Genomic DNA, 25044 nt, shown 5'->3' with positions numbered 1-25044 from the left:
CCCCACCCCGTGAAAGCCAAGGACGCCAGGGCCTGGGGCTGTTCACACTGTTTATTTGCTTCTCTGGGAAAGTCAAGAACAACAAGGCCTTGTCACACATCAAAAGCAGAGGGGCACTTCAGCGGAGGCTCACAGCTCGAGGACTCAAGGAGGAAGAGGGGGTCCCACGGCCACTGCCCAGGGTCACCTCGCAGGGGGCCTCTCCCCCTGCCACCAAGGGGCAGAGCTGAGTCGGGGTCCGGGCTGCGACCAGAGGCGACCCCTGCGCCCGCCCCCCGGGCACCGGGTGGGAGGCCCCTAGGGGAGGGGCTGAGACGGGGCCTCACCGACCACAGCCCACACGTGAGGGTCTGTGAGCGTGTGCACGAACGCGCCTCTGGGGCGAGCGTGGCTGCAACCGGGGAGATGTGTGTGCACATCCAGGTGTCGGCTGCCCCCAGCAGGGCAGCCCCTGTCCCCGCCCCCCCCCCCCCTCCCGGCGGGAAGGGGACAGGCTCGCATCGGGCGGGGCGGCAGATGGGGGTCTCCTGCGGAGGAAGCCCCCCCCCCCCGCCCCCGGCTGCGTGCTCCCCACCACTGCCGGAAATGTGCCAAGCCCGCTGGAGTGGCAGTGGCCTGATCTCTGGGGTATGGTTGGAGGGGCCCAGCACCCTGGTCCAAGCAGGTCCCGGGCAGCCCCCCAGGGTCCCCAAATTAGCACCAGGAGGAAGAAGGGCCCAGTGGGAGTGGGAGCTCAGGACAAGAAGCGGCTCGCGTGGCCCTGGGCCCCGTGGCAGGGGGACAGCGCAGGGGTCCCGGACCCATCCCCCACGGGGGCGTGTCCCTGGGGCTCTCCCTTCCCAGGCTCCGGCATGCCGCCCCCCTCACCCCCGGCCACCCCAGAGAGAGCCTGGGGGGAGGGGCACACCAGGCTGGGGGTATCCAGAGAGCGGGGCCTGGCTTCTTTCCAGGACCCTGAACCTGACCTCCGACCCAGACTCCCCAAAGAAGCATGGCCTCACCCCAATGGCCTGGGTACGGACGCCACAGCTTCGGCCGGGAAACCCCATTTCCAGGGGCTAAGCGGGGACAGAGCGGGCCCCCAGGAGCCCTAACCCGGCAGGACGTCCCCTCGGGGACCTCATCGGAGGCGGCAGGAAGGCACAGGCAGGAGGCCCAGAGGGCGGCTGGCCGCCGGCCGCGGCTGCACCGAAACCCCGGCCGTGTCGTGGGGGGGGGGGGGGGGGGGGAGGGGGGTGCCCTTTGCGTCGGGAAACGTGGGTCCGTCCGTGTCGCTCTCCTACCAGGCGCAGGTGCACGGCTCAGTGGCTCAGGGGTGTCGGGGGTGGCGATGGGGTGGGGGACCCCCGTCCCTCTCTTTCCATTGAAAGAACCCTCGGCGGGACCGTGTGACAGCCGCGTGTCCGGGGCCCGTGACTGTGGGTGGAGGGCGGGCAGGCGCCGGGCCGGGCGGTGGGTGACTGTGGGTGGAGGGCGGGGCGGGGGCGGGGGCCGGGGGGCTCACATGATAGAGCAGCATTTACAACGCTGCTTCTTGGTGTCCAGGTCCTGGGGGTCGCTGGCGGGGGCCTCGGGCCCCACCTGGTTCTCCTCCCGGGAGGCGGCGGCGGCGGGGGGCTCGGCCGCGCTGCCGTTGGGCGGGGCGGGCTCCTTGAGCTCCGCGGCGTCCTCGATGACCACCAGCTCGGCCGTGATGGTGCCCTGCAGCCCCAGCACCTTCTGGCTCTCGGCCTCGTCCTCCACGTTCTGGTAGCCCATGAAGATCATGGTGACCGGGGGCTCCTGGCCGGGCTGGATGCCCGGCGGGCCCGACGTGGCCTCCCCCGGCTGGGCCTGCACGCCGGTGATCTCCCGCCTGGACGGGGTGCTCTGCGCCGCCTCCTTGGGCGCCCCCCGGGCCTCCGCCGCCCCCGCCGCGGAGCCCGCCTCGCTCAGCGTGACCTCGTCGGCCTTGTGGATGAGCTCGTCTACCTCGGAGGAGCTCAGCGGGTGGATCCCGTTCTCCGCGGTGCCGTCCACAGCGTGGACCACTGGCAGGGGTGGGAGAGACAGACAGACAGACGGAGAGTAAGCTGGCTCTCTCTGGGAGGAGGGGGGGCCTGGCAGGGCTGTGGGCCGCCCCCCCCGGGGGCAAAAGGAATGCCAAACCCAACCACGCATTTAAAACCAACGGGCATCGAAAGCTCCCCGTGGGCGTCCGTGCCCCCCCCAAACTGGCGCACAGACGAAAATCTGTCGGAGACCAGGAAAGCCTGGAATCCAGCGGACGGGGCCTCTGTCTGCCCGCATCCTGCAGTGTTTCCCGGCGACTGGGTCCCACGCCGCTTCAGACCATGGACGTGGCCAGCCCTTGGTCACACAGCCGGCCGGGGCTGCGCCCGACCGGTCTAAGTGGTCTAAGTGGTCACACTCCTGGTCTAAGTGTGTTTCCCTCCCATGAGGAGTTTCGGGCACCGTGACTTCCTTCCTTGGGTCCCTGTGGTTGACCCTGAGTTAACGTTTAGTCTGGTCACTCCCTCTCCTGACCACCCTGGACTCCGTCGCTCCCTGAGGAAGAAGACTGGCCCCTCTAGATGCCCCCAGCCTCGTGTGTACCCGCCCCCCCCCCCCCCATGTCTGAAAGGAAGACACGTGTGTGCATACAATCTCCCTGAAGGCGTTCTCCAGATCTCTCCAGCTCCACACTGGTGTCTCTGATCTGGGCTGGAGTCCCCAAGGTCAGGGAGCAGTCCCCGAGGGCAGGGAGGGGTCCCGCCACACCACGGCGCCAGCCCAGCAGACTCCTGGAAACACAGCTGCCCTTCGTCAGTGGGGGGGGGGGGGGCGGGGACACACCCTAGGGACTTGCCTCCTCTGGGGTCGAGGGTCAGGGCTCCAGTTCCCGGTTTCTGGCCAGAAGGAAAGCGCTTTCTACTTTCGGTTTCCAAATCCGGGGGACGGGTGTCCACACCTCAAGGCCTTGCGGCGACTCTGGGCTGGAGGCCCGGAGGGTGGGGCGTGCCCTGGTTGCACGGGATCCAGCCGAGTATTTCCCACTGGCCACTGCCCCCGAGACAGGAATCCGAGCCCTTGGCCACCATGGAAATGGATCACCTTCCCATTGCTAAGCAACCAGAGTCCAGTCTGGCGGGTCCAGAGTCCCCCAGGCTGGGCCAGGCTGTGCTCGGGGAGGACCTTCTGGGAGCCCAGGCATCAGGCACTGCCTCTGCCCTCAGCCCTGCGAGGTCACTCTTGTCCAGGAGCCAAGGCAACTGGGACGTGCCCAGGGCCACACAGCTGGGGAGGGCTGGAACGGGGACTCTACCCACCCAGGTCTACGTTCCAAACCACGACAGAGCTGGGCTGCGAGTGGGCCCCTTTCACAGCCACAGAGACCGAACAGCCTCTAAGATCATGGGGCTCTGGGAATCAACACCACAGCGAGACATCATCTCACCACCGACACGATGGCTCCAGTAATAATGACAGTAACTTGAAGAGGGACAATAACAAGTGTTGCCGAAGACGTGGGGAGCTGGGGGCCCTTGTGCATGGCTAGTGGGAGGGGGAGATGGGGCGCCTGGGGGCTCTGTCGGTTGAGCGTCTGACTTCAACCCGGGTCGTGATCTCACGGTCCGTGGGTTTGAGCCCGGCATCAGGCTCTGTGCTGATGGCTCAGAGCCTGGAGCCTGCTTCGGATTCTGTGTCTCCCTCTCTCTCTCTCTGCCCCTCCCTGGCTCACGCTCTGTGTCTCTCTCTCTCTCTCTCTCCCTCAAAAATAAATAAACATAAAAAAAAGAAAGAAAACACCCAGCAGTTCCTCCAAAGGTAAAACACAGAGTCCCCATGTGACCCAGAAATTCCATGCCTTGGTATCACCCAAGAGAAATGAAAACATGTGCCGCTACAAAAACTCGTATAGCATTCTAAAACCCAAAAGAAGGAAACATCCCAGACAGCCATCAACGATGACCGGATAAACAAAATGTGGTCCTTCCAAACAATGGAATATTATTCAGCCCATAAAATATGAACGCGGACGGACCCTGAACGCACGGCGCTCAGGGAGGGAACCAGACACAAACGGCCACTCGCGTGTGATTCCACGTGTGCGAAACGTCCAGAACAGGCTCATCCACAGACAGGAAGGGGGTTACGTGGATGCCACGGTGGGCATGGGGGGTGATGGGGCTTCTGCTTTGGGGAACGAAAATATTCTGGAATTAGAGCGCATAACATGGCGAACGAACCAAAACCCACTGAACTATGTGCTGAATTGTGTGGGCGTCCTGGACCCTTCCACTCCATACACCACGTCTGGGCACAGACCCCACTGTGGACTCACTAACGGACTCTGGGCCGGGCGGTATAATCTTATCCCCGACTCAGGCGGCCAGCTCCATGAACTCCACCGCACGAGGAAAGCAAATGGTTTGCCTTCATTTTGAATACAACTTTTTAATGTCTTCTCAAAGCGTATTTCGTTTACTGAAGTGATCCGTCTCCTTTTTCCGACCATGGTAGTAAATACTGCCCGAAATTTCCCCTCCCTGGGGTTATTTATATACTATCCCCCACAGGCCATGCCAAAAATGAGCAAAAGTTTAAATGCCAAAATATTTATGAAATTGCTGTCTAAACACGGACGGATAACACAGTTTAAAAGAAAGTTTTTTCTTGGGCCGCCTGGCTGGCTGGCTCAGTCAGTTGAGCGCCAACCTCAGCTCAAGTCATGATCTCACAGTTTGTGAGTTCGAGCCCCGCGTCGGGCTCTGTGCCTGGAGCCTGCTTTGGATTCTGTGTCTCTCTCTCTGCCCCCCCACCACCACCCCCGCCCCGCTCTGCGTGTGCGCGTGCGCTCTCTCTCTCTGAAACATAAACATTTTAATAAATAAAGTGGGTTTTTTTTACCTAAAAACAAAAAGAGTGAATTTTATGGCTTATGACTTACAGAGAGAGAGAGGGAGAGACAGACAGGCGTGTTGGGGCTTTTGGCCAAGGCTGCTGCTCATCAGGCTTCCTGCTGGAGTCTCTCACACCCTGTTTCCCTCCCGGCTGCCAGAGGGAACTCCCCAAACCAAACCAGATCTCGGCACCTTGGCCCCTGCTGGCCCCTCCCGCCAAGGCTTCACCCGACGCCTCCCTCCACTCTGCACCAGCCCCACAGGCTCCTTTCAGTTCCTCCAGCTCAGCAAATTCCATCCCGCCACAGGGCCTTTGCACATGCTGTGGCCTCCGTGAGGCACACTGTTTCCTTGTGCACCTGCTGTGCGTCCAGTGAGGCCCTGCTCACTTCCTCTGAGGAGCCCCCCCTGGCCCCTCCCCGCCCCCGCTAGACGCCGCACCTCAGGGGGTCTTGTCATCTTTATCTCAACAATAATCATCTAAATTTATTCGTGAGCTCCAGACTGAAGGGCTGCGCCCACGGGCCGAGGGGCTCTGCTAGGACAGAGCCGCGTCCCTCTGTGATTCGATTCCCAGAGCCCAGCCTAGGACCCAGCCCTCAGCCAAGCTTCGGGTCGGGTTCCCGGAGTGAACAAAGACAGGGCTGCAGGCCCAGTACTGAACGGCCTCTAAGTCGACAGTGGGCTGTGGGGGGTGAGACCGTTCCCCGAGCAGCACCCACGTCAACTCAGGTGGGCTGCGGGAAGGGGGTGGGGTGGGGGCCTGGGGTGGGGGACGGGGGCCGCATACCTTTGGTCTCGTCTTCGTACACCTTGATGCCCTGAGGGAGCGGCTCCCGAGGGAGCAAGGTGGTGCTGGACAGCACCCGGGTCTCCCCCGTCACCTTGTCCTTCTCCACCGTGATCTCGACCGAGTACATGGCTGGCACGGGAGGCACGGGTTACCCAAGGCCACCTGCCCACGTGCCCCCCCGCCGGCTGCAGCCAAGCCAGGGAGGGGAGCCGGCAGCGCAGAGCCAAGCAGTGGGGACGCCCTCCACGCAGCGGCCCCCAGCTCCTCGTCTGCCCACAGCTTCCCAGCGCCACACGGGCGCCAGCCTGAGGTCCTTCGCTCGGCATTCGAAGCCCAAACTCGCATCCCACCCCACGTGGAAAGCCTTACGCTGCTTCTGTTTCCTCAGAGCCAGCGGGAGGCCATGCCTGGACCATGGTCACAGCCACGATCTGAACTTGGGTTGGCAGGCCTGCGTTCCCAGCTGGATCTCCGCCCCGTCCTGGACCCCCCACCCCCGCCTCGGTGGTCAGCATGTCTGTGCGTCCGTACCTCGGTCAACTATCGAACTGATCGTCAGCTCTTTCACTATGAAGAATGGAAAATTCCCTCTTGAAATAAATGAGCGTCATTACCCGTTAGAGCCATAATTCAACAGCCAAAATCCCGCCCCCACCGTACAGAAACCACCACCACAAAGACCACGTGGGGAGCCTGGGTCCTAGCAGTGACCCCCGGGTGCGGACTATGGCCCCCAGGACCTCGTCCTGGATCCCAGTATCCCACCTTCCCCTCAGGGTCCCCGAGGAGCCCCCGAATCACCACGTCCAAGACTCCCTCCAATCTGCCCCCATAAGCCGCCCCTCCTGGGTCTCCCTACCCGGATCAGGGCAATTCCCTCCTCCTCCGCCTCTCTCACCCCCCACATCTGTCCATTTGCAAATCTAGCGGGTGCTGCCTTGGGAACAGTTGGAATCTCAACCCACATCTCAACCTCTCCGTGTCCCCTGACCAGCTCAGCTCCCCATCTCCCCCCACCGCTCTGGGACCCACTGAAAGCCTCTCCTGCCCTCTCACTGGCCTCCAGGCGCCGCCCACGGTCCGTTCCCCCCACTTCCACCAGAGGGCGCCAGTGAGCACTGGGTAGTACAGGTCCCTGCTCCCCCCACAGCCCTCCAGGGCTCCCCTGTGCTGTCCCAGGGTTTAGGCCTGAGTCCTCCCACACCCACGGGACCCAGCATGACTTGGCCTGCGCTCACCTCCTTCCTCTCTCCCCCCTAGCTCATTCTGCTCCAATCAACTCAGGCCTCCTGGTTATTCCTTCCCCAAGGCAGGTACAAATCCAGCCCCCGGGCCTTTGCATGTGCTGTGACCGCCACCAGAAACACCTATCTCCCTGTGCCGTGCTCCTTCACTTCTTTTGGGTCCTTGCTCAAAAGTCACCTATTAAGTTTGGCCTCCCCTGAGCCCTCTGATGAAATGTGCCCCCTCCAGCTCCACCCGCTGCCTTATTTTCTCCATAAGTTAATTGCATAGACACTGCCCTTGTGAGAATGTCAGCCCCACCCCCCGCCCCGGGTTGTGTCCCTCACACCTTGCACACAGCAGGTGCTCAATAAGCACTCGCCAAATGACTGAACGAATGCCATTTAACCCACACCCCTGCACCACCTAACACCCTCATCTCCAGACACACAGTTGCGTGGGTTGTGCACTACACAAGGTCATTGGTTAAGGGACAGGGTGGAGCTGGTCTAACTGGCACAGAGGTCCTGAAGACACCTCCTCCCCGGCAAATGCTACCCTCTGTCCCCTGCCTCCTGGGGCAAAACTGCCTGACCCTGCACGAGACCCCGGGCCTCCCCTGTCACCGTCCAAGGTGTCCTGGCCACCCTGCCCCCAATATGGTCTTCACCTCCCTCTGTGGTTTCCTGCATCCACAACTCACCCCAATACCAGCAGCAGCAATAAGGCTTTGCCAGCTGTGACCACCCGTCACTGCTCCCGGGTTGGGTCCCTGACCCTGGGCCTGCAGTCAGTATAATCCCGCTGCCCTAACGGGCGGAGACGGGGAGTCACCTTGTGGCAGAGCGAGAACCTGAACCCCAACTCTGTGTGATGCTTAGCGCTAACCCTGTCTCTCTCGGCTTCCCAGAAGCGCAGAAATGCCTGAGTCCCAGCTTGGTCACCTCCGGGAACGGTGCGCTCGCTCCCTATCCTGAGGCAGCCTGAGGACAGCAGGGGAGGGAGGCTCTGCAGTGAGCACGTGCGGGCGTGTGCGGGGGGCCTGTGCGCCTCCCCACAGGCAGGGAGGGGGCAGCAAGGTTAGGGAGGACGCTGTGGGGAGCACTGGGTTAGAGAGCGGCCATGCGAGGGGCCCCACCTTCTCAGGGAAGCTGGGCCAGCGCGTGACCAGGGTGCCAAAGCAGGGGGGCGGCCGACCCCACCCCAGGCTCAGGGCTGGGCCTCGGTCCGGCTGCCACCCCCATAACCACAGCTCCTGCTGAGGGTGCGTCTGCGTCTGCCCCGGCCCCTGCCTCTCCAGGCCCCCTGGGGCCGGCGCTCAGCCCAGGGACACAGCTGGGTGCAGGGGGCGAGGCAGGGGGCCGACCCACCTGCTTTCATCATGGTGGAGCCTTCGACCGTCCTCACAGGGGTGTTGGAGACTCCTTTCTCTGTTCAGGGAGTGAAGGGTAGAGACAGAGATGGCGGTCAGAGGAGGGACGGTCGCACAGACCCCTGGACACCCCTCCAGATACACCCAGATACCCCCAGATGTCTCGACACCTCCCCACATGCTCACACCCCCTCAGACACCCAGACACCCCCCAGACAACCCCCTGCAGATGCCCCCAGACACTCGGCCACCCCCCCAGATACCCAGACATACCTGGATACCCCCAGACACCCCCTGGACACCCCCAGACGCCTAGGCACCCCACCCAGGCAGCCAGACAACCCCCAGACATGTAGACACTGCCCAGACACCCAGACACTCCCCTCCACACGTGTGCACGTCCAGAACCCCCTAAACACACACCAGCCCCCAGTCTGCTTCCATCTCTCAGCTCAGATGATTTTCACAAAATCCCTGAGAGCCCTGGGTGGGTTTTTTTTTACGTATTCATTTTTAATTCCACAGTAAGACACTCCCCTGAATAATTAACATGCAACAAATCAGGCCAGAGACACTGGCCACCACCTCCAGTCCCGGCTGGTGGCCCTCCTTCCACGCTCCCACGTGCGGATACTAATTCAATATGTGCTTTAAAAATATAATTTATATTAAATAGTTTTAATATGGTTCATACTTTCTTATATTTAACAATCATATTTGCAATTAAATCTATATTTAAGCACCATCCATATTTGTGAAATATTGGCAAATGTATATTATTCATCTGTGATCCTTTTTGAGGAAGGGAGTAATCCCACATCTCAAACTTTTGGCTTTTTGTCTTTGTTTCCTGAATGGCAGACTTTCACCTGTGGGCGGGGAACCTTGTCCTTTAAAACAGCGCCCCGTCCCCCGGCCTTGCTGAGACGCTGATTTCTTGCCCCCACAGATCCCATTGTACAGACGTGAAAACCGAGGCCCGCCCGCCCGCCGGCACAGGAGCAAGTGGACGTGGCCAGAGGCGGGGCTCCACAGAAGCGACAATAACCGCCTCCGTCGGCAACACCAGCCACCAGCCGTCACTTTCCAGGCACCCTCCCCAAGCCCACCACCCGCCTCCGGCCACCAGAGGGCGCTCGGGCCCCGCCCCTCCCCGGAGCCTACCTTTGGGCGTGCCCACCGGGGCCTGCAAGAAAGAAGGGACAGAGGTCAGGGCTGGGGCGCGCCTTCCCGCTGGGAGCAGTGGGGGGGGGGGGGACCCCGCAGAGGGCTCGGCTTCGCAGCTGGTGACCCCATCACAGGTGCGGTCTCCTCCGGAAGGGACCCCCCCCCCCCACCCCTGCCCTAGCCTGTGACAGCCAGATAACGTCCCGCCCTGCTCAGAAGCCACCGGTGGCTCTCTGTTGCTCCCCAAACGAAGACGAAACCCTTCTCGATGACCCCCAGGGTCCCGGGTCCACAGATTCCCTGCCCGCAGGCCTCTCCTCCCCCACCCCCCATGTCTGGCCAGCCTCCCTGTTCCTTGAACACATTCCTGTCCCAGGGCCTCTGTATGTGACGTCCCTGCACTCTAGATTTCTGCCTGGCTGGTTTCTCACTCTGCACCCAGACCACATCATGTCACTGTCCCTCGAGGTACGGTGTCACGTACCCAACCAGTGTCTCGGTCTCCTTCGGGACGCGGGCATCACGACGACAAGGTCTATACACAGTCAACCTCGGTGCAAGGTCCCTCTCGTCTCAAGCCCAAGCCGGAAGAACTCCCGTTCCATTTCAAAACCCACCTCCTCCAGGAAGTCTGTCTAGGGCTCCCATGCATCAAATGCCTCCTCAGGGACTCCGCAGGACCCTGGGCTGACCCATCGCGGCCTGACCACCCTCCCCCCGCTCTCCTGGCGTGATTCGGCGAGGCCAGGCCCCAGTCCACATCCCCCTGGTCTGCCCCAAGCCAGGCCCCGGAAAGCAGTGAGAGCAGGGGACAGCTGACAGAGGAGCATATGGAGAAGGGCCCGGACACACGGCAGGGATGCCGGCCTTCAAGACGCCCCCAGGGCCCCTGACCCAAGGTAAGGTGCCGTCACAGCTAGGACACGAGGGGGGAACACGTGTCCCAGGGCTCCTGAATCCTACAGCAGGAAAGGTGCCTGGGAGATCTTGAATCTGTGCTAACACACGGCGTCCATGAGCTCTGGGTCCAGAGCTCCAGGGTCTGGTTTCGTCAGACCCCAGAAACATGGCCAAGTCCGGTAAAGACCACCTCCCAGCAGTGTGGCCTCAACCTGTCTGGGTCCCGGAGCTTCTCTTCCACCCGAGGGGGGCGCTGTTCCCACCGGAACGGGCCCACGGACAGGCGACGGCGGTGGCAGACTCAGTAAAAGCAGGGGTGACAAGTGGGGGTTTCGTCGAGAGCTGCCCACGCGCCAGGTCTCGTGCAAAGTGCCCGCGGTCCCTCCTGACACCCCAGCACGTGGGGGCACTTAAGGGGGGTGGGGGAAACTGAGGCACACAGCGGGAAGTGGCTCTGAAGTCTGAGAAGGGGCGGTGTCTCGCCCTGGGGCTGGCCCCCCAGGCGCATCATCACCTCCTCACCTGCCGAGAATCTAGGGCCACCTCCGTCTTCTCGTCCTTGGCCGGGCTCGGGGCTGCGGCGCCGTCTCCAGCAGCGGTGGCGAGCGGGCCCGCGTTCTCCAGCACCTCAATCTCCTTCTGGAGTCTGGGGAGGGCGGGGGGGGGGGGGGGGTGAGCGCCAGCGCCACCGCGGGCTCCCTGACCCGATGCCCTCCACCCGCTGGGAGCCATTTGCATCCTTCCCTCTCGCAACCGGGGAAACCGAGGCGGGCAGCCGGGCCGGGCCGGGCCGGCCCGTCCCTGGCACCTTCACTGCCTCCGGGTACTTGTCTGTTGGTTTGTAACCAAGTCTCCTGTTTTCCGTTCACACGCATTTATGTTTACAGGAAGCTTTCTCTCTCTGGGGGAGCTGGAAAACCCACATCGCCTTCCAAATACTGCAAAGTAACGAGCACACGGCCCCGTGAGAACAAAACAGCGCCGGCCGGGGCTTGGGGCCGTGGCCCCGGATGAAGTGAGCCTAGCCCTAGGTGGACAGGCTGGCCACAGTTAGGGTCAGCCTGGAGGGCTTCCTGAGGGGGGCGTCCAGGCAGAGCCACCTGAGGAGGGAGAAGAAAGCCAAGGGCCCCCAAAGCACTTGACTCGTGCGGGACACACGGCAGGGCTCAAGTGAGGCCTCCTCCCCCGTGAAGTCTCCTGAACTGGCCCGTGTGCCCCGCCCCGCCCAGGGCTGCCCCCAGCAGGGTGGGATGTAGAAGCCCACCTCGTCCAGCCCCCAGTGGCCAACAGTCCCCAGCAAGTTTCTGCCCTCTGCCCGTCAGTCCTGTCCCGCCTGAGTCCCGCCTCCATGCGAGCCCCCTGCTCTGGCCCCGGGGAATAGGCTTGGACGGCAGGACAGGATCCCAGGTCTTCGTGGTGGGCGGGCCGAGCTGTGGGGCCCAGGCAGGCCCCACGCCTCTTGGACCTTCTCTGGCCAAGTGGACGCTTGGAATTTTGGCCGTCACTTCCCTCCACCGTGACCCTGCCGCCCTGGAGCTGAGCCTCTGCCTGCCCGGAAACCCCAGGCCTTTTGTCCTGGCCCGGGACGGGAGGGGGGGGGGCGGCGGGGGGGGGATCACTTTCCCTGGGCCCGCCCCCCCCTCCCCAGGCTTCCTGCGGGCCCAGCTGCCTGGGCGTCTGTGGCCAGCACCAGCACCAAGCCAGGGAAGGCTCACCGGCGGGGCTGGCGCCAGGAAATCCCCAGGGAGGCCGCTGCGGGCAACTCCCATCCTCCAGGATCCGCCCCGACGGTCACCCTCACACACCTGCGCCGCCGGGCGCTGGAAGGAGCGGGGGGGGGGGGGGGGGGGGGGGGGGTCGCGCCAGGCAGCCCCCTCCCCCCTCAGGCCCAGCTCAGAGGCCCGCACGCCATCCATCAAAGCCGCGCCTGGACCGCACCCCACCCACCTGGAGATGGACCCCTCCAGCAGCCGCGCCCTCTGCTCGTCCTCCTGCATCTGTCTCCGCATGTCCTCGTCCCCCTGGGATGCTGAGGACGTCTCCCCCAGCAGCCAGCGCTCCCGCAACGCCTTGGACTGGGGTTGATAGGGACCCGGGTCAGAGTCAGGGTCCGGTCAGCTCTGCCTTCCCACTCCCCCAGCCCCTGTCAGGGGCAAGGCCCAGGTCCTGGGGTCTGGCCCCTCCCCCACCAACCGAGGCCCAGGTCCTGGGGCCCGGACCCCCCCCACCAGCCAAGGCCCAGGTCCTGGGGCCCGGCCCCCCGCCCTCCACCAGCCGAGGCCCAGGTCCTGGGGCCCGGCCCCCCGCCCTCCACCAGCCGAGGCCCAGGTCCTGGGGCCCGGCCCCCCGCCCTCCACCAGCCGAGGCCCAGGTCCTGGGGCCCGGCCACCCCCACCAGACAAGGCCCAGGTCCTGGGGCCCGGCCACCCCCACCAGCCAAGGCCCGAGTCCTGGGGCCCTGCCCCCCCCACCAGCCGAGGCCTGGGTCCTGGGGCCCTGCCTCCCCCACCAGCCAAGGCCCGGGTCCTGGGGCCCAGCCACCCCCACCAGACAAGGCCCGGGTCCTGGGGCCCAGCCACCCCCACCAGCCGAGGCCCGGGTCCTGGGGCCCTGCCTCCCCCACCAGCCGAGGCCCAGGTCCTGGGGCCTGGCCACCCCCACCAGACAAGGCCCAGGTCCTGGGGCCCGGCCACCCCCACCAGCCAAGGCCTGAGTCCTGGGGCCCTGCCCCCCCCACCAGCCGAGGCCCGGGTCCTGGGGCCCTGCCCCCCCCACCAGCCGAGGCCCGGGTCCTGGGGCCCTGCCTCCCCCACCAGCCAAGGCCCGGGTCCTGGGGCCCAGCCACCCCCACCAGACAAGGCCCGGGTCCTGGGGCCCAGCCACCCCCACCAGCCGAGGCCCGGGTCCTGGGGCCCTGCCTCCCCCACCAGCCGAGGCCCAGGTCCTGGGGCCCTGCCTCCCCCACCAGACAAGGCCCGGGTCCTGGGGCCCAGCCACCCCCACCAGCCGAGGCCCGGGTCCTGGGGCCCTGCCCCCCCCACCAGCTGAGGCCCAGGTCCTGGGGCCCGGCCCCCCCCCCACCAGCCGAGGCCCGGGTCCTGGGGCCCTGCCCCCCCACCAGCCGAGGGGTCCCAGGTCCCAGAGGCTCTGCCTCCCCCCAGACGAGGCCCAGGTCCCTGGCCGGGCCGCCCGCTCAGGACCTTCAGGTGCTGTAGCTGCCGACGGTCGTCCTCCAGCTGCCGACGCTTGCTTTCCATCTCCGCCTGCCACCTCCGCTTCTCCTGACGGGGAGGCACACGACAGGTCAGGACTAGGCGGGGGCCACACAGACCCCACCAAGCCCACTGGACGCTTTGCCCACACAGATCCTGCTTTACTGTGAATGGCACCTACTTGGCCGATTGGATCCCTGCCTGTCCTCCCCAGCCTATGCCCCGGTCTGGCCCCCCAACCTGACCCCCCCACCTGTCCCCCCATCTCCAGTAGAAGGCTCCACTAGGAGCCCACGTTCTGAGAACTGAGGGGTTCCCTTCATGTCCATTTTGCGGGGAGGCACTCAGGGTTCCCGTGGGACGCCCTGGTTCTGAGTCCCAAGGGCCCCGGGCTGGGTGTGGAGACCCCGACCCCCATCCACACCGTCTGAGGGGCAGGGGACTCACTGCAATGGCCTGGAGCCGCTCCTGCTGGGATGTGGTCTCTGCCGCCAGGACCCTGGGGGAAGAGAACGCACAAGGTCAAGGTGGGGCCCACCCCAGCCTGCTTTCAACAGATCTGGTCAGAACCGGGCCCTGTGCCTTCCAGCTTCACGGGACCCTTCCCTGCCCTCCTCAGAAGCAGCTCTGTCCTGTCCTGAGCCTCATCCCGCAAAGCTTCCTGCCCCCCTCAGAGCAGGGCCCAGGGACAGGAGGGCGGGGCTCTGCCTAGAGACCGGGGAAGGGTTTGGGGAGGAGCTGGGTCGTGAAGGATGTGCAGGAAAAGGCGTGCAGCCCCTCGCCCAGACTCGGAGACTGGTCAGGACAGCCCTCCCCTCGCCCTCCTACCCAGCAAGCACCTGTCATCCAGCCCCGGGAGGGACACACGGAGGGTGAAGGACCCCCGGCCCCCCTCCCAACCCTTGGACTTGCTCTCCTGGGGCTGCCCCCGGAGTCTCCGGGGAGCCCCAGTGCTCAGAAAGGGCTGTCAGCCCCCTGGGGACCAGGAGGCCAAGAAGCAGCAAACCCAGATTTCAGCCCCAGACGCCCTTTCTCATCCACGGGATGTTTTCGGGAAGCCACCCAGAACTGGCACGTAGCGGGCTCCGGATAAACGTCCGTGTGGCCAGGTGCAGCTGAAGGGACAGGCTTCCTGCTTCCGTGGGGGGAGGCAAGAGGCCTGGGACTAGACGGGGGCCTGGTTCTTGCCCTTCCCTCCCCACCGCTCCCCCAAACCCTCCACACACGGTGGGAAACAGCAGAACCTGGCCTCTCCTTTCTACGGCCTCTCGCAGGGCCCCTGGAAACTGCACACAGTAGGTGCTCAGTGAAATGGCTGCACACAGTAGGTGCTCAGTGAAACGTCTGCACATAGTAGGGTCTCAGTAGTTGTATACAGTAGGTGCTCGGTAAGATGCCTGCACACAGTAGGTGCTCAGTGAAACGTCTGCACCTGAGCTGTCATCCGTGATGGGCCTGAGGATAAAGTCTGGCCTCCAGGGCCTCTGTGACAAGGCGAGGCAGGGAGAGGAGACAGGGTCTTGAGCTCCAGCGTGGACCCCCCGCCTCCCGGTTCTCTGCCCAAATCCCCAGGATCCCGGGGCCGCTCTGGCCTCACCAGTCTCACGGGGGCAGGGCCGGCGAGCACGAGGTGGGGTGGGGGGGGGGGTTCTGGGCAGTGGGACCCGGAGCCTCTTACAAGACCCTCATCTGCACAGGGACGAAGTCACAGACCGTCCTCCAGGTCTGCTTTTGCCCCGACCAGCCCTCAGCCGTGGGCCAGGAGCCACCCCGGGGCCTCCAAAGCCCCTCCACGGACCCTCCAACCCCTCTGGGCCTTGGCTCCCCATCTGCACAAACAGTGGGTACAGACGCCCGAGCTCCTGTTGGGTGCCCCCCGCCCCACCCGCTGCCATTCAGAAAGGAGACAGAGGCACAGTCACACGGTGTGTTGGGTGAGGTCCACCGCTGGGACCGAGGCTTCACCCACACCCAGGCGGCTGCTCCCGGGGAGATCCATCCTGAACTGCAATGCGCCACCACACACCCCACTCAGGCTCAGGTTCCTGGCCTTGCTGAGACCCGTGAAGTCATCTGGTTCTCACGCCCCGGCCAGGTGACCCCACCCAGCTCTTCCCTTCCTGGCGGGTGGCACCTGGCCCCTTTGTGCCTCCCAGGGACCCGACAACACCAGCCGCACCCTCTGCGGCTTCCCCCTCTCCTTCGTCAGGGAGGCTGGGTTCAGCTGGGTGAAGTTCAGGAAAGGCTTGATCCAGCAACCTAGCTTGGAGGCCCTCCCTGAAGGGCCTGATCAGCTACGTTTCTGGGTCTGCCACACTGCTCTGCGGGCCCCACGGAGGCCCGCCCTCCACTTCTCGCAAAGCTCACATTTCCCGTCTCAGGCCTCGACCACAGCCTGTCACCTGCCTGCCCCCTGAAGGTCCCCTCTCCACCCACAACAGAGGCAGAACAAAAATCAGAACCACTCATTCTCCTGCCCTTGTGTCTCCCTGGCTCCCATCACCCCGTGAAGGAAGTCCCGGTGTAGCCCAGCCCTCTCCACCTCTCCGCCCTCACCTCCCCGGTTCTCCCTCTTGCTTACTCCGTGCCCCAGACCCCGCCGGTCCGCCTCAAGCGCTCCAAGCGCCTTCCCGCCTGCTGTTCACCCCGCCTGGTGCACGCCTCCCACCGCTGGCAAGTGAAGCCCAGAGAGGGCAAGTCACTTGTCCACAGTCACACAGCCGGGAAGCACAGAGCTCCGGGCCACCCCACAGGCCTACCCTTTCCCAGCTGCCACGCGGCCTCCAGGGACCCACCAGGAAGACAGTGGAGCTGGGCGAGGGGCATACAGCCACCGAGACCCCAGCGCGCACAGGGCCCCGCAGGGCAGAGGCAGCAGCGGCCTAAAGCTGGGTCCGCACCCCAGCAGGCAGGCGGCCATTCAGGCCGGACACAGGGACACGGGGACGCTCTGTGGCCAGCCTGCCAGGCTGGAGACAACAAGGCAGGCAGTGTCCTCGCTGGGCGGCCTGTCCCTGCCGGCTGAACCAGGTCAGGGGAAGGTCAGGCGGGCCCGCTGTGGAGAGGCACACAGGCCCCGGGGAGACGATATCCATCCCTCCCTTCCACGTCCCTGGCCTGTCGCAGCCTAGAGGGCACAGCCTTGCGTGCCCCCCTCGGCGCCCCTCCCCACGCCTCAGGGCGCCAAAGCCGCCCCCCCCCCCCCCCCCCCCCGCCGTGGGGCCCGCGGGAGGCGGTCGCCCTGGCAACCGCACCGTCCCCATGGCAACGCGGAGGCCGGCACGCGGGGGCTGGGCCGGCGCGGAGCATCTCCCGCCCCCAAGCCGGGCCTGGGGGGCTAAGGGGTTTCCCGCCCTGGGCCTCAGGGGCCGCCGGGGAGGGTGCGATGCGGGGAGGTAAGGGGTCCGCCCTGCCCCGCTGCTGGGGGTGCCCCCCTTCTGGTGTCAGGGGCCGCAGCCCAGGGAAGGGGATTGTACCCCGAAGGCTCTGGAGCTGCCCCTGGAGCCAGGGAGACCGAGGTGAGCCAGACAACGCATCACAATCCGAAGGACAAAGTCTGACCGCAGAGTCCTAATCAAACGGCCACGAAGTAGGGACACCGGCCTCAGCGCTCCCCACCTTCCCCCGGCGGGGCTCAGCCCCCTTTCCCAGGATGGGAAACTGAGGCTCGGGAGCAGGTGAGCATGTACAGGGCATTTGGGAAGCACCCTCCCGACGACGCTGAGAGGCAGGTGGAGTGATTCGGCCTGTTTCCTCAGTGGGCCAACTGACACTCGATCCAGACAGGCGGGCTCCTGAGTGCTCCCCGAGCACAGGGCCTCCCTGAGGCCTGGCCAGGCCGCACAGGTGGGGGGGGGAGGGGGACAATGGGACGGCGGGGACGCTCCTCAGGACCCAGCGAGGGACACAGAGGTCAGATGTCAGGAGATGCTGGGCAGAGAATCGAGCTTGGGCCAAAACACACGGCCGGGTTTGGACAGGTGAGAGCTGTCCCCGCCGGCCGTGTGGCCCAGGGCTGGTCACTCCCGTCTCTGGGCCTCCACTGGCTCTGCTGGGCAATGGGCCACAGCAGCTGCTGGTGGAGGGACAGACCCTCCTCCTGGAGGCCCACCCTCAGCACAGGCAGACTCCTGTCCTCGCCTGATTATTTTTACAGTGCTTGGAGCAAATTCTGGGCTCGAGCCCCGATGTGGGCGGCTCAGGACTCGAGAGGGTGTGGGCTGAGAGCGAATGAGATAATCCTGGCTTCAGGAGATGAGCTAATGAGGCCCAAACCCAAACGAGCCGGGCCCTGCAGAGGCCTCGGCTTTGGGAGGCGTTTATATTTTAAAGGCACCAGAGAGGTTACACAACCTGCCCAAGGTCACCCAGCGGGCAGGATGAGCTGGGTCTGAGGTGGGGGGGGGGGGGCGTGGGGGGGGTCACACACCGGTCCTTCCAGGCCCATGCCAGGCAGCTCCAGTGGAATGAGGGGTCCTGGCCCAGGCAGGCACGGAGCCCAACACCGGCAACATTCCTGTGCTAACTAAAAGGAAACAGCCGTGGTCGTGGCCGTGGCCACGGGTGCAGGGAAGGAGAGCAGAGTCTGGCTGAGGAAGGGGCTAAGGAAGGGAGCCCTGTGGCCCGTCCCCCCACTGGGGTGGCTGGAATGGGGGGAGTCCTAATCTCACTGCTGGTTCCCAGCTCCCTTGTGGGGCCTTTGTCCCCCTCCAGCCCCCAGAACCTTCCTCCCTGTGAGGCCCTGCACAGCCTGGTCACAAGGCTCAGCCTCTTAGCTGGTGTTCAAGCCCCCACCCTTCACCAGCTCCCTGCCTCCCCCTTTCCTTGCTCCAAGCTCAGAGCACATGCAGCTGCCTCTTCCAGGAAGCCTTCCTGATCTTGTCCCTTCATCAGGAAGGAATTCTCTTCCTCTGAGACCGTTGGCACAGCGGACAACTACAGTCTCTGGTGAGGTGAACAGCCCGTGAGGCACGGCCGGGTTTTCTGGAAAGCTCAAGGCAGAGAGGCATCTGGGATCAGAGCAGGCCACAGACCCAGAGGCACAGTTGTTGCCTATTAACCTGGGGGTAGGGGAGGGGGGTGGACCCTGCCCTGGGCCCCCACGGGGGAAGGGCAGTGGGGCATGAATGGCACCCAGAGGCCTTCTCCAGCTTAGGGCAAGCTGGGCCTCAATCCAGAGGCAGAGACCAGCCCCGAAGAGCTGTGGTCCCTCCCCACCCCTCCCTCGGATCCAGCCACAACCCCCACACATTCCAGGCATGCTCCCCCCTCAGGACCTTTGCACTGGCCATGTCCTCTATCTGCCGTGCTCTCTCCCAGGACTCACTGGCTCCCTCAACGTCACCTCCTCACGTAGGCCTCCCCTGTACCCCCAACCCCTCACCAGCTCGCCACCAAGCAGCAAGCACCCTCATCATTTGTTTATTTCCCCACAAGGACAGGATCTCTTTCTGTCCATACCATGTCCCCAGCCCCCAGTGAACAGCAGGGTTCAATGAACGTTCACCGGGCCAGCGAATCAGTTAGAGTCTTTACCTTTTCAGAGGTGGCCCCCACCCAAGGGTCCCTCCCCTGTCACATTCCCACCACCCTGAGGACCACCGTCCTGTGACCATTTCTCTTGGAAGAAACTCAGTGTCACATCAGACATTTATCTAAAACAGGCTCCCCGCCTCCAACAGAGGACAAGTAATAGGCCCAAGGTCACCCAACCACCTCAGAAGTGACTATACAAATTAATGCGTAAAACAACCCAGTGTCGGGCGCCCGGGGGGCTCAGTCGGTCGAGCATCCAACTTCCGCTCAGGTCACGATCTCATGGTTTGTGGGTTCGAGCCCCGCGTCAGGCTCTGTGCTGACAGCTCAGTGTCTCCCTCCCTGCCCCTCCACGGCTCCCGCTCTGTCTCTTTTCTCTCTCAAAAATAATAAACAAACGTGAAAAAAAAATTTTAATAAAAAATAAAATAAATTTAAAAAACAACCCAGTGTCCATTGATGGATAAACAGAACACGTCCACCACACTCAGGAAGGTCCCTCGGCCGCGAGCAGGAGCGAGGCGCCCACCCCCGCCGCCCCGCGGACGGACCCCAGACACACGACGCTCAGGGAGGGAACCAGCCACGAGAGGCCACGCGGGGTGTGAGTCCGCGTGTGTGAAACGTCCAGAACGGGCTCGTCCACGGACGGGAAGGGGGCTCGTGGGTGCTGGGGGCTGGGGCGTGACCGGGGATGGGGACGGGGTTGCTTTTGGGCTGATGGAATGTTCTGGAACTAGAAAGAGGTGGTGATCGAACAACTACGTGGACATACTGAAAACCACTGAATTGTGTCCTCCTGACAGGTGGATTCTGTGGTGTGTGGGTTGCATCTCAAGGAAGCCGGTAGAAAACACACACGTGTGGAGTGGAAACAGCTGGGCTGGTGCCAGGGCCCCACCCGCCCCACGGGCAGCGGCGGATCCCGCGGGCCCTGCCCGGGACTCTCGGGGTCAGGAGCGTCTGACGACAAACCGACCGGCAGCGCCTTCTCACTGTGACAGAAGTTACCAGAAGGGACCCTGCCCGTCACTTGGCCTTCAGAGCCCAACACTGCTGCCCCCAACACCCACGGTCTGCTCACCGGGCTGGGCTCCCAGGCCCGGCCCGAGCCTGCCACCACCCTTTTGTCCTTGATTGTCACCTGTCTTTCCCACTCGGCCTGGGCTGGGCTCCCCTCCAAATTCCCAGCCTGATCCGGACTGTCCCAGTGATAGGCTCAGGAGGTCCCTGAATTCCTGCTTTACACCCTGGAGAGCTGACCGACGCCCCAGGAGCGCGTGGGCGGCTCAGTCGGTCAAGCGCCCGACTCTTGATCCCGGCTCAGGCCATGATCTCGTGTTTGCGGGACGAGCCCCGCGTCGGGCTTGTGCTGACAGTGCGGAGCCGGCTTGGGATTCTGTCTCTCCTTCTCTCTGCCCCTCCCCTGCTTGTGCGCACGCGCGCGCTCTCTCTCTCTCTCACAATAAATAAATAAGTGTAAAAAAGTTGTTTGAAAACAAGACAGACCCCTAGGCCAACTCCACACACCGTACACACTGAGACCCGCCCTCATCCGGGGTCTGAAGTCAGGTGTCTGCCGCCCAGACACGGGGCCCCCCTCCCCCAGCTCTGCCGCCCAGACACGGGGCCCCCCCCTCCCCCAGCTCTGCCGCCCAGACACGGGGCCCCCCCACCCCCAGCTCTGCCGCCCAGACACGGGGCCCCCCCTCCCCCAGCTCTGCCGCCCAGACACGGGGCCCCCCCACCCCCAGCTCTGCCGCCCAGACACGGGGCCCCCCCTCCCCCAGCTCTGCCGCCCAGACACGGGGCCCCCCCACCCCCAGCTCTGCCGCCCAGACACGGGGCCCCCCCTCCCCCAGCTCTGCCGCCCAGACACGGGGTCCCCCCACCCCCAGCTCTGCCGCCCAGACACGGGGCCCCCCCACCCCCAGCTCTGCCGCCCAGACACGGGGCCCCCCCTCCCCCAGCTCTGCCGCCCAGACACGGGGCCCCCCCCTCCCCCAGCTCTGCTGCCCAGACACGGGGCCCCCCCACCCCCAGCTCTGCCGCCCAGACACGGGGCCCCCCTTCCCCCCACACACGGTGACTGTCCACCCTGAGCCCTGACCTGGTCCTCAGCTTCCGGACCCTCTTTCTATGCCTCGGTCAAAACCTCACTCCTCTCCTGCTTGGACACCGTCGGTCCGTGGCTGCCCGTGGCTCCCCTGCTGGGTGCCCCAAGCCTGGCAGGACCTAGCCCCGAGAGCACAAAGCAAACAGCACTGCTTTCTGCTGAGGCTTTCTTTTCCCACCTCCAGGCCTTTGCCCAGGCCAGCCCCCCAGCAGGCACGCCCTCCGCCCACCTAGGTACACCTCCAAATCTCTCTCCTAGAGGAGGTCCGTGATGGGATGGGCCAGGGCCCTATCCCTACACAAGGCTCCGCGGGTGGGCAGGGAGTGTTACCTAAATCAACAGATCATAGGTGGATGGAAAGAAACGGGTTCCCAGACTTGGAAAAAGGGGGCATGACTTTTTTAAAGAACGTCAACCCACTTCCCAGCATGAAAATCGGAGACCCTTGAAGATGGACCTCAGCACCTGAGGCAGAACTCCCCCCAGAAATACTTACAGCATCGCCCCCTCCTCTAGCGACACCCCTCCTGGGAGGGGGCGGGGAGGCACAGGGCAGGTGGTCCTAGACGCAGGGGTGAGAAGCTAATGTCAGGATACCTAGCCCCCCCCCCCCCCAGTCCATGGGACACAGGAAGGTACAAAGACCCCACCACCACCACCCCCAACCCTGGCAGCTGAAAGGACCCAGGAACAAATCCCGGCGATGTGGCCTCAGATATATCAGGTCACCTCTCTGAGCCTCAGTTTCCCCACCTTGCAGGGCTTCGTAAGCATCAAGCACATTCACACGGACAAAAAGCCCCATGCACAGCAAGGACTTACTAAACGTTACCCGCCTTCCCAAGTTCCTGCCACCAGTGTCCTGTCCCTTCAAGGGGACACTCACTGTTTCAAGGAATCCCCCTGCTTTCAGAAGGAAATGTCACCCCGTGGCCAAGACCGAAAACCAGACACAGCTCACGCAAACATCAGAGTAAAAACACTAAAAAATAGATACGATGAGAATAAAAGCCGGTGATTACGTTCCATTATCACTAGACGCTGCTGCCTTTTAACTGGTTAGGCTCTCGTTAAACGGGGAGATTAGCAAGTGTGAGAGAGGCGTTAAGGACCCATTTTGCACCCGGTTGAGACCTTCTCCTGGGAAAAAGGCCCGAGCCTGAGGCCGGGGAAGGAATCTGCTGCGGCCCCGGCTGAGCCCATTCACCGGACTTAGGCTGCTCAGAGCTGCATAGCCGGGTGCCCTGGGCCAGGGGCCACGCGGCCAGCCCCCCCCCCCCACCCACCCCAAGGACAGGTATCCCACCCAGCTCCGTCGCTCCTCCTGTGCCCCACCCGTCAGCGGGGCCCCCATCCTGCTCCCGGCCTCCCTGGAGGTAGTTTCTCAAGGATTTTGGTTAAACCCTTAAGTTGTTAAATTGACACAAACTAACTTAACCTTTAATTTAATCCTTAAATTAACAAAATTGTTATTTCACCTCTCCAGCAGCGCCGTGAGCCACAACCATCTCTTGTGACTCGGATGGCAAAGCCCGGGGAGGAGGAAAGGGCAGCTGCCTCGGGCCCCTGGAATGGGGACCTCAAGCTGGGCCACCAGGGCCGGGCGCTCCAGCAGGACAGGGCAGGATGGGGCCGCTCCCCACCCGCCCGGCCACCCAAGCCGGGGGCACAGACGCTTTCTCTCGCGGCCACTCAGGCCCGTGAACGCCAAGCCGGTCCCACGTCTGCCCCCAGAAAACCCAGCGATCTACCCAACGTGGGGCCCGAGGCAGCATGTCTGATCCACGGGCAAAAGGCACTGAGGCAGGGCCGCAAGCACTCAGGGGCCCTCCTCCTGCTGTGTGACTCTGAGGCAGCGGCTGCCCCTCTCTGGGCCTCAGTAGCACCTCAGCGGGGAATGAAACAGGGTCCAACCAGAATATCCGCTCATGCCTCCATCCTGGGCGGGCCTTTTCCTTGGTTTCCACCCCTCAACCCCTGAGGCAGCCCCCTCCCCACAGCCACACTCCGCTCAGGGTCTGCTGTCTGGAGGCCCAGAGGCTCCCCTCGGGCCTGGGGAGCAGAGCAGATAAACAAGTCGGGGAACCTTATGCGGGCAGACACATCCGGGCCCTGGCTCCCCTGAGCCCCTGGCTGGGCTCCCGGGGGCCGGGTGGGGGAGCAGGCCGGGCCTTTGTCTGGGTTTTCCAAAGCAGAGGACATCGGGTGTCCCTTCCTGGGGAGGGCGGGCTGCAGCGGCCCCCACCCAGCCGGGGGTGTGGCCGGTCACGGGTGAATCCCTGGAGGAGAGTTGTCGGCTCAGAAAACACACCCAGTGGGAAGGGCAGGGGCGGCTGGGCGAGGGGGGAGGGGGCGGGCTGGGGGGGCCTCCGCCCCGGGGGGGGGGGGGGGGGACCTGGCCCCAAGCAAGACAGCTGCTGGCCTTGGCACACAGTGTGGGGGCTGCCAGGACCCGGACACCACTTCTCATCTCCCGACCATGTCAGCACACCCCACAACCTCAGTGCCCACCTGTGGGAGTGGGGCCTGGGGGTTACCCTGACGCCAGGAGAGAGGGGACTCTGTCTGAAACGACCGTGCACGCTCATCCAGCACCTTGTGCGAGAACCCTCCGCTGCTGTGGGCAGTTCCTCCCCCAGCCCCCGGGGACCCAGGCTGCCCCCCCCCCCCCCGGGACCGAGGCTGCCCCCCCCCCCTGGGGGGGACCCAGGCTGCCTGTCCCACTTGCACCTTTAGCCTGTGGTGCAAGTGGCCAGGCTCTTCCTCGGCTACACCATTTGGGGTCCCATCTTGGGGACGCCTTCCCTGGGAAGGGATCAGACCCAAGCTCGCCTGCTGGAAAGCACCTGGGCCTCCAGGCTCACACACGTCCCAGACCAGGAAGGCTGCAGAGAGGCCCCCTCCTTCCCTCCCGCGGTAGTCAGGACAGTATCTGCTGGCTGGACCCCCGCCCCAGCAGGCGCTCCTGACAGTGCTGTGGCCCTTGGGGAGGGCAGCCAGACAGAGAGGGAAGACTGGTGCGTCCAGGGCACAGGGAGCGAGTGCTCAGGTTGGAGGCGGGGGAGGGGGGGGGTGCGGTGGGAGGCTGAAGGCCAGTGCAATGCAATGGGGAGGGGTCCGTCCATCACCCCACGGCTCCCGCTCTGGAGCCCACAGGTGGCCGAGGGTCGAGGCTAGCCCGGGGACGCGGGCGGGGCTCGGGAAGAGACGCGGGCCTCCCCCTCCCCAGCCACCCCAGGCTGCGCCCCCACCGGCCGCTGCCGCCCCAGTCCCCACATGAGCCCGTGGGCCGCCGCCGGGGTCGGGGATGGGGGAGGCCTCAGGGCGGACGCGGCCCAAGTGCTTCTCCGGCAGAGCCGGGAGGCCCGGGAGCCCCTCGCCGCCGCCTTCCTCTCCGCGCGGGGGCCGCGACGCGCCCCACGGAGGGACGGGAGATGGGGGGGGGGAGGCCTCGCCCCTCCCTCGCCCCCCTCCCCCGGGCCCCCGAGCCTTCCACCCCCGGCCCGAGCGCGCCTACTCACTCCATCTCCACGCCGAGGTCCGGGTGGGTCCGCGATGCTGGGCGGGGGCGGGCGCCGGGCGGGCGCGGGGGCGGGGGGCTCGGGGTGGGGGGCGGCGGCGGGCCGGGCAGCGGTGGGGGGAGGCCTGGTGGGCTAAGGCCTGGCGGCCTGGGCTGCGCGGCGCGGGGGCGGCGGCACCGGCTCGGGCATCGCCCCGCGCGCGGCTGTTTATTGTCCGGGCGGCGGCGGCGGCGGGCGCGGGGGGTGGGCTGGGCGCGCGCGTCGCCGCCGCCGCCGCCGCCGCCGCCGCCGCCGCGCGTCTTGCGCTCGCTCCCCGCGCGC

The 25044-nt window shown here is 64.7% G+C and overlaps 1 protein-coding gene across 6 annotated transcripts; it reads right to left on the bottom strand.

The window, feature by feature from the left end:
- Window positions 1-37: 37 nt before the first annotated feature.
- On the bottom strand, window positions 38-25044 carry PALM (paralemmin). Of its 6 annotated transcripts, none has more exons than XM_045491135.1 (10): window positions 24724-25044; window positions 13999-14050; window positions 13540-13620; window positions 12287-12414; window positions 10862-10985; window positions 9437-9458; window positions 8858-8920; window positions 8271-8330; window positions 5674-5805; window positions 38-2030 (listed from the first exon to the last, which is right to left on the bottom strand). In XM_045491135.1, the coding sequence occupies exons 1-10, from the start codon at window positions 24726-24728 to the stop codon at window positions 1501-1503; spliced, it is 1197 nt and encodes a 398-aa protein (XP_045347091.1). In that variant the 5' UTR covers window positions 24729-25044; the 3' UTR covers window positions 38-1500. The 6 variants fall into 6 exon arrangements, with proteins under 6 accessions (XP_045347091.1, XP_045347086.1, XP_045347088.1 ...); XM_045491130.1 differs by lacking the exon at window positions 24724-25044 and adding an exon at window positions 16311-16634; XM_045491132.1 differs by lacking the exon at window positions 24724-25044 and adding an exon at window positions 16347-16632.

Source organism: Leopardus geoffroyi, chromosome A2 (assembly GCF_018350155.1).
Source record: "Leopardus geoffroyi isolate Oge1 chromosome A2, O.geoffroyi_Oge1_pat1.0, whole genome shotgun sequence".
NCBI lineage: Eukaryota > Metazoa > Chordata > Mammalia > Carnivora > Felidae > Leopardus > Leopardus geoffroyi.
Note: the sequence above shows the minus strand (reverse complement) of the source record. Positions and strands in the feature narration are given on the sequence as shown.

Bases quoted from the DNA above. Each gene is read 5' to 3' on its own strand.
- PALM (XM_045491130.1), bottom strand. From the start codon at position 16,471: ATGGCCGCCTGCCTGCTGGGGTGCGGACCCAGCTTTAGGCCGCTGCTG. The intron at 12,415-13,539 runs GTCCTGAGCGGG...TATCAACCCCAG, and splicing joins GGCAGCTACAGCACCTGAAG to TCCAAGGCGTTGCGGGAGCG. The intron at 8,921-9,436 runs GTAGGCTCCGGG...ATATTTTTAAAG, and splicing joins CCCGGTGGGCACGCCCAAAG to CACATATTGAATTAGTATCC.